At 32.9% G+C, this 8,681-nt stretch overlaps 1 protein-coding gene across 1 annotated transcript; it reads right to left on the bottom strand.

Moving 5' to 3' along the window:
* Positions 1–2,310: 2,310 nt before the first annotated feature.
* LOC111280235 (uncharacterized) lies at positions 2,311–3,097 on the bottom strand. Its single transcript, XM_022867446.2, has one exon. The coding sequence runs from the start codon at positions 2,742–2,744 to the stop codon at positions 2,400–2,402; it is 345 nt and encodes a 114-aa protein (XP_022723181.1). The 5' UTR covers positions 2,745–3,097; the 3' UTR covers positions 2,311–2,399.
* Between the last annotated feature and the right edge of the window lie 5,584 nt (positions 3,098–8,681).

The raw sequence follows: 8,681 nt of genomic DNA, 5'->3' as shown, positions 1-8,681 counted from the left end.
AAACAATTATTAATCTTGACTATTTTCTTTTTAAGAGGCCAAAGTGATCTATTATTAAAAATAATAAAATAGTTATAAATATCCAACCACAATTAAGAGTATAATAGAGTACAGAAAGAATATAAGCCCTAAAGAAATTGTACCAACATTACATAAGGAATCCAAAAGCATAGATAACAACATTCCTAGCACTCAAAAGAACATATTAACCAACAATAAAAATCTTCATTATTTAAAATTGAAATTTGCTTTTTTGATCGAACAAAAAAAAATGAGTAGCAAAAATTTTATTGCTTAGTAAATGAATTAAAAAAAATAATTTTTTTAATGAAAAAAAAGATTTTTGTAATTCTTTGTAATTTAATAAGAACATTGACTTTGAAAGAATATTACAATATGTATAAACATCTTAACCTTTATGAATGTATACATAATAAATCAATAAAAATTTGCATCTTCTTTTATTAAAGTAATACAAAAAAATTAAGGTTAATTAAAAAAAAATTTTATATTATGAAAGATAAAAAAAATTTTCGTGCATAGCACGGATTAAAAAATTAGTTACCAATAAAGCAAAGGTTGACCTATCTATAAGTAATGTAATTAATCACATGGAACATGATCGATTTGCGCCGAAACAGGGCGAGAATGCCTGCTTAGGATGCTTAAATTTGTGATTAAACAAATGATAGCGGACCACTGACATTAAAAATTTTTCCCTGACATGTTTTCAACAAACATGTGCGAAGTTTTTTTTTTTTTTGATGATACAATTTGTGATTACAGTTATATTTAGAAATGATAATTCATATATCTATATTTGTTTATTTTATATTTAACACATTTAAAATATAAAAATTATCGTATTATAATTTGTGTTGACAAATCAAATATAAAATTAATTTTTAATTTTTATCAAAAATTCATATATGATTTTTGTTAAAATTTTTAAATATATTACTTTCAATTTTTATCATATCATTACGAGGTATTTAAATTTATCAAATAGTTAAATTTGTAGTAAACCTATTGATAACTGAGTGCGGGGACCTGTAGCTGCCTTCTTGATAGAAAAGTTGTCTTTAATCAAACGAATTGGTTAGTTCAGCTACAGAACAGGCATACCTTGTTAGACCAAACTTGAAAAGGTAGGAATGGAAAAGTTTTAATCAGATGGCCTACCAGATGATCTCCCAAGATTCCACAGTTATAGTTCAGGTTCTTTCGAACCCTCGGTTTTTGAACATCCCAAAATGATATGGTACAAGATTTAAGGCTTCAAATATTATGAAAAGCTCATTAAAAAAATTAAATGTACTTGTTTGATATATTCTTATCCAAATTAGATTAACTTAGAGTATAATCCAAAGGCTTTGCATCTTAATGATAAGAAACAGTTTGTCAGCTATTACAAAGGTACCAGAAAGTTTTCATAAATCAATTACTGATTATAGTGGGAAATAACCATAATGTATCTCAAATAATCGAACCAAATGGCATAGTGTTGGTTTAATCCTTTCTTTTTTATTCTTTTCAAAAAAATTTAGGGTGAAGGGAGGTTTCTCCATTCCAGAGTCAGGACAGACTACTGACTTTAAAGAAGCCTTGCATTAGATCTACAAATCACCCACTAAAAAAGACTGCTAGTGGCGAGATTCCAACCTAAACCTTTTTCTTCACTTGTGGCAGAAAGTTGACCTTTACGACTGTATTCTAATATTGAAAGGTTTTGATATGTTACTGATTTTCGTTGTCTTTGAGAATCAACTGAAACAGTTGGGGAAAAATATTTTCCAGATCAAGAACCAATAATTCTGCTCTCCTTTGTCAAACTTCTTGTTCTTTAGCCAATAATTTCAGCACGGGAAAGAAAACCTAATAACTCTGCTCTCATTTCCATCATCAGTTCAAAATCATTTGACTTTTAAGTCATTGGAATTTGGAAGAACATCATAAACATAGATGTCAAGCGAAAAAAAAAAAAAAAAAAGACAGGAAAAGCAGTAGTAAATTGAGAATCATTCCATGCCGTTCATGGTTTGGTAAAAATGTACAGGAAAATGATATTCCTCCTAGACTTTGGTTTTTGAAAACTGGGAAAATTGATACTAAAACTATGTTTTGGAATGAGGCATTAGTATTTGGATATAAGAAAAAGTTTGAATCAAAGTTTAGATCTTGAAAAACCGTTCTATTCAAGTAGGAAAAGAAAAAGATGAGGAAAAACTGCATACCATACCAAGTGGGGTAAGAAAAAAACAAAAACAGGAAGAAGCCTCCATTGAAATAACATCTCCTGCACAGGACAAGTTGTAAACGTAGCCTTGAAAAGGCATAGTTATCAATATTATTTCAACTAAGGTAAAGGCCATTCCAACCTTTGGCTCTGTTTTGACCAATTAGTACAGTTTTGTGCTTGCTGATCGTGTGAACTTCTTAGAAGAAGAAGGTGAATTACGAGTATTGGACAAGTCTCCTGACCTTCTTCTCAGCATGAGCCTCATTCCATCAGCTACTCGAACGGCTGGATTGGATTTAAAATTGCCACAAAATGACATGTGAGCTTTAACAGCTTCTTCAACACCAGATTGCTTCTTGCTTCTACTCACTTCATCTCTAACAGCTTCTGAGCATAACCCACAGAGCCATTTTCCGTCAAATTTGGCCTTAACATCATTGATATAATTTTGGGTGCAATCTTCTTTCAGTCCACAACACTCACACCTAACTGATTCAATTTCCATTTTGTTTTTTTTTTTTTGTTTTTCCCTTTGCTTGAAGGTTGAGGAAGGATGGAGAGAATTTTTTTCGTTCTTCCAGTAAAGTGATAAAACAAAGTGTTGCTGGTAATATGGATACTTTTCTAGTTGGATTTGATTGCAATGATAGAATAGAAAGTGGGATTTCTTTCCTTTTTTTTTTTTTTTTTTTTTTTTTTTCTTTTGCCTTAGTTTCTCCCTTGGGATTGATGGTTTTTGTTGGTACAAGAAGTGTAAGAAAATGTCTCGTGTTGCATCAGAGCTTTTATGGTTGGTTTGACATAAGAGGGATAAGGCTTTGGAGTTTAGAGTAGGGGAAAGCTTCCATAATTTACTCCATGTTCTAAGGGACATGGGGCTGTGGAAATTGAAACAACATGGTCGGAGGGGGGGCCTCAAGATAGTGCCCCTTTCTACCATTTAAAACTCCACTGAGGGTGGGTCTTCCTTCTTTTTTCCATGATAGATTTTTTATAATAGTTGACAATTACTTTTGTTTAGCAATAAGGTCTTAGCTGATCTATACAACTATTTTTTAAGAAGTAATATTCTATAGATTTAAAGTTTAAATCCCTAACACTTGTAACCATCTCTTTTATTTTCAGGTTGTGACCTCCTATATAAAAAAAATCTTTGGTTAGTGCAGAAGGAATTGGCTAGAACTTGCCCTTTGGCTTCAAACTTGACCTGGCTGTTTTCTGGCTAATGAACCTTTGGCTGAGGCTTGGGGCTTGGGGCTTGGGGCTTGGGCTTTGTTTGCTTATATTAATTATATATTCTATTCCATGCATTGTCTTAATCGATCAACCATACAATTGCTATAGGTTCAACATTGCTGTCATAATCTGTTGACCCATTGGCTTTTGGTGGAAATTACATATTTCCTTCGGCTCATACAGACAGTCCACATTTGAACATGTCCTAACTGAAAAAATGACAACATGACCATGAAGTCTGCTTTCTACATTGTATTGCAATAATGCTAACAACTTTTTGGCATCATTAGAACAATTGAAGCATTAATTGTTTTTCTTCTCTTCCAAAGGAGGATTTATGGTCATTTGAATGTAGTAAAATTTGATATGCTACATGCTCCATGTGTTCTGCCCAATCACATCATCTCCTTCAATTTTCTTCTTATAATTCTTCTTTTCCCGTTCTCCTTGCAACTGCCAACTGCGTAATTAAGTCATCGAAACTTCCAAGAATCTATCTTTGGTTTTATATATTATATTCCATTATGATGATATCGAACACATACTTCTTGAATTCTCAAAAATGCAGTTTAATAATTTTTAAAATATGAACTTATATAGAAAATAGATGTTATCCAAATAATAATAATAATGAGTCTAAATTGCTGAAAATTACACGAATGATAATAATATTACTAATTTCAAGTTGATTACTTGGTTTTTTTTTTTTTTTAAGATAAAAGAAGAAATTATAAATGTTAATTAAGATTTAAATATTAAATTCTGTTGGATATCATTTACTAAAAATCATTGCATGAATTAATTTAATTAAATTTTAGATTTTAATTAAAATGTTTTGATAATATGTGTAATAAACATTTCTTATTTTCCATAGTTGATTTTCTATTTTTGTTTCCTTCTTGACATGAGCTTAGCATCATTTTAAGGGAAACTATAAATTATTATTTTGAAGAAAAAAAAACTACTATCAATTATTATAGGATGATACTATCCTTGGCAAAAAAAAAAAAAAAAAGAAAAAGAAAACGTTGACACTATTTGGTTTTACATGTATAATTTTTGTGGTTGGTTTGAGGCTGCTTTCACCTAAACTGTAGTTTCTAATCAAGCTAACTTAATTTGGCAAGAGGCTTCTCGTATTCTGACATGTGGCTAAGAACAATTAGTCAGTTTCATGACCCTGAAATTAAAATATATATAAAGAATTAATGATTCATCCTAGAATTATTTTAGTTGGGGTGCGTCCATAATTTCTGCAAGAGTGAAAACCTGGAAATATCAACCCCATCTAACCTTTTAGTAGTCAAGACTTCAGCAAGATATTGTTCACAACAAAGACTCAAATACCACTTTCTGAAATTATTTTCAAAGGCTTGTGAAGTAAACTAGTTGCTAAACTTTTCTATAATACACCAATTATTAAATTTTTTAAACAATATTTTTTATTTAAAATTATTAAAATTTAAATCTTAATTATTAAAATTAAAAATTTAATATTCTATCAATAATCCCGGATTGCTTTAAACAAACCTTTATAATAGTGGAAGTCTTTTTCACTTCTGATTTTCAATAAAAAAATAAAGAAAAGTATTTGGCCATCATAATTATATTATATGTAGTTGCAACCAACAAAGTTGGCTGTCATATATTGTAATATCGCTTAAAAAAAAATAATGTATCCTAATAATTCTTTCTTACCAAGCAAACAACCCAAAGGGCGTGATAATTAATCAAGAACATGTCCAAATTTCTGGTATGTAAGTAACGTCAAAATCATATCGGTATATAATTAAGCTGATGCAATTATTATTTCCTGTTGAAAGAGATGCATGATTTAGAGTCAACTAAAATAAAGCATAATTACAGTCTAAATTATGTCAAAGCGATTCGACGATAAAAGCCTACTCCTTGATTACCCACCACTAGGTTGGATTTTTAAAATCTTGTTAGATGGTTTCCACTTAAGAAATGGCCCAGATTTTGAAAGATTGGTTCAATCCACTACAACGGCATTAAATTGATTATCACTTAGGAAAAAAAAAAAGTGGAAAAGCTCAAGCAACTTTCTTGTGAACATTTTTTTTTCCTTACAAAATAGATTTATTGGGGGTGTGCCTACTCTGCTTATTTTTCTTGAGACGTGACACTTGTCCTCTCAAATTCAGCTCCAGTGATTTTAATCTAAACAACTGATGTATAACCCATGATTTGTTAAGAAAAGGACGTTTATTACACCAATCATAAAGGGTGAAAGCTGCTTGATCTTTTCTTTTAATTACTGAACTAACTTGACAATTTAAAAAGGAGCACAATTCCAAAAGGTGAAGCACTTTTTCATGCTGGCTAGAATCCATCATGTGCTTGGAGAAAAATTTTATCCTTAATTCAATTAGCAATGATGCTGTTGTTTAGCTAGTTTTTACGCAATTACAAGACTTGGAATTGAGCCGAGCTGTTCCTAGGAGTCCTCCAGATGGGGTGGTTACAATTATCCTTTTGATTTGACATTATTTGGCAACAAAAAATCTTGGAGTGGTCCAAGATTTCTGTAATGCTTTTTTGCATGTCTACTAATTGTAGGATAAACTTTCACAAATCATAGTTTAGCCATAGATCTCCCCACCCCACAATCCTCCCCCACTCCCTCTCCCTCTCCCTCTCCCCCACCCAAGTTTTCCTGTGCAGTTGACTTCTTACTTGTGATTGTACGAGGAGCCTAGGCCAGGGCATTCACTGCCCTGCTTCAATGCATTTCTTGTCATTGCTTAATCTTTCGGTTCTGATATGGATATAGTAGTCTTTAGGGGCAAAATAGTATTTATGAACCTCGAGAATCTTCAAGAGCTTGGTGGCATTTTTGTAATTAAGTCAAGCTGATGTGATGAATCGATTTGATTTTTCGTAGCGTTACTTCGTCACAGTCATTATGACAAACCACCTAATATACCATCAATTCTACTTGACTAAACTGACATGTCACTTGGATATTGGATGCCGAAAAGCAACCTCGAGTCGGATCTTATTCACATTGGTTCGACACTTACCGCCTCGAGTTGAATAGTTTAGACTTCTCAACTATAAATTCCTCCTCTCTCTCTCCATCCAGGTGATCTATGCCACTCGTTTTGCTTTATTCCCTTGTTTGCTCTTCCCAGCTTCTCGCTCCCTGATTTGAGCGACGGAGCTCAAATGTCGAAATCACTTTCGATCTTTATTGCGGACTTTATTCTGATGTGTGCTTCAGGTGCTTACCCTCCGAATTTTCACCCAAACAAGTTCAAAGGAGGGACAAGTAAGCATGCTTCTAGGCTTTTAATTAACATGTTAATTGCTACTAAAATGAATCTAGATATTGATTCGTTTCTGATGAGGCTCAATCCTAACAAAAAGATTTGATAGCAGAACTTTTGTGCGTGGTGCTTCTAATCAAGTAACTAACCTGGTCAAGACAAATTGCTAAGCTTTTCCAACCTAAACAGTATGATTATTAACTTATTAAATGTTTTTTTTGAAACAAAATATAATTAGGAAAACTGGTTATCCTGGACCAGTTTTCCTAAGATGAGACTGAAACCCCACCCATTTTGTTAACTTAAAACATCGGCTACCAAGACATTGCCCTGACCCAATGTGAACTCCAAAACTGTATTCAGATATTGTCATCAATGTACAAAAGAGAGTATGCTTAAATTATTTACAGGTCCACAGACAAGCCATGGCCAAGCATGTGGGGTTGCTCGGGCTGAAGCATACCCTCTTTAAAGCCATATCTGGGCATTGGCCACGTTAATTTCGGTAACTGTCTAGCACCCCCAACATGCGAGTTCTTGCCCGGTAGATGTCCAGCAATTCCAATGGCCACCATGGTGTTCCCAATCAATGTCTTTTAAGGGGTCACCAGCCGTTTCCCTTGAGTAATATCTTGGCCAAAACATGTCTGAAATATAGAAAAGGCTGTCCATTACTATTGAAATTTTGTTTGCTTGTCTTCCTTTTTGGGTATAGCCAACTACATTCATGAACCAGGCATGGCATTTACTATTTGGAGATAATGTTACAACAACAACTTTTTGTTCTCATTGGAAACTTGTTCCATTTCAGTCTCAAATATTGTACTAAAACGGGAAAACGAAAATGAAATATCTTGAATAAAAATATTCGTATCTCCTTTTAAAAAGTAACTTAACTCGCATTGTTAATTACGTGATTTATTAATAAAATATTGCAATTTATTAATCAGGATATATCGAATCCGAGTTGATTAATCTAATTCAGATTGAAATTGAGGGCAATCCTATTGGCTACCCAAGCCTTTTAGAATGTGGCAAAAGCAAGAAAACAATAATTAACCTGGTTTTAATCTTTGTCGGGTGAATTTTTTTTTCCTATGGCAATTTGTTCTGTTTCTTGTGCTAATGTTTAGTTATTTGAGCCATACACGTATCTCGTTCTTTAAAAAATGGTCTTTAAGCCTTGTTGTGCATGATCATTTCCGACCTTGGTTTTAGCTCTATATATATCCATAGGCTCACACAGGGAGGGTTAATGATTCTCACATGGTGTTCTATGTTTGGTTACGTTAAAATTTTAGTGAGAGAGGTTGAGTTTGTTAATATATATATATATATATATATATATATATATTTGTTGATGGTATTTTGAGTACATGTGAGCCAGATGGTGATTTGGAGGATGAGTTAGAATTGATTCATACTTGTAATAGGAAAGTATGTTAAAGGATGTTAGAATTAGTTTTTCGAGACACGCTCTGATGTTTAAGTCGTTTAAGTATCTAGGGTTTTTAGGAGGAAGAAGGTAAGTTGTACAGAATGTGAAGAAAATTTAGGGAAGAATGGTACAAAATACCATACTTAGGCTTTTTTTTACCTTATATGAAACAATGGACGGTGAAATGACCAAGGTTATTGATAGTTGATGAGAAGTCCATATGGAGCTCATTGAAAACCCATATGGGTGAGTGTGGGCTGCATTTAATGATCTCAAGTAAATTGGAGGCTGATTAGTATGTTATGAAGTAATACGTTAATGGGACATTAGTGGTAGTAGTTGGGCGAGCCTTTTTCGTGGGTGAAGGGGTGGGGCGAGCTGGTGTTGTGGCAAGGAGTTTGGATATCAATCCTCTTTAGTGGTGACATGATAGTTAGTTGTATAGTGACTTCATGGGAGTGGAGGTTGACTTTATTGA

This window comes from Durio zibethinus, chromosome 27, assembly GCF_047325235.1.
Source record: "Durio zibethinus cultivar Kanyao isolate XHJ-2024 chromosome 27, ASM4732523v1, whole genome shotgun sequence".
In the NCBI taxonomy this organism is placed as follows: Eukaryota; Viridiplantae; Streptophyta; class Magnoliopsida; order Malvales; family Malvaceae; genus Durio; species Durio zibethinus.
This window is presented reverse-complemented; position numbering and strand designations above follow the sequence as displayed.

Bases quoted from the DNA above. Each gene is read 5' to 3' on its own strand.
- LOC111280235 (XM_022867446.2), bottom strand. From the start codon at position 2,744: ATGGAAATTGAATCAGTTAGGTGTGAGTGTTGTGGACTGAAAGAAGAT.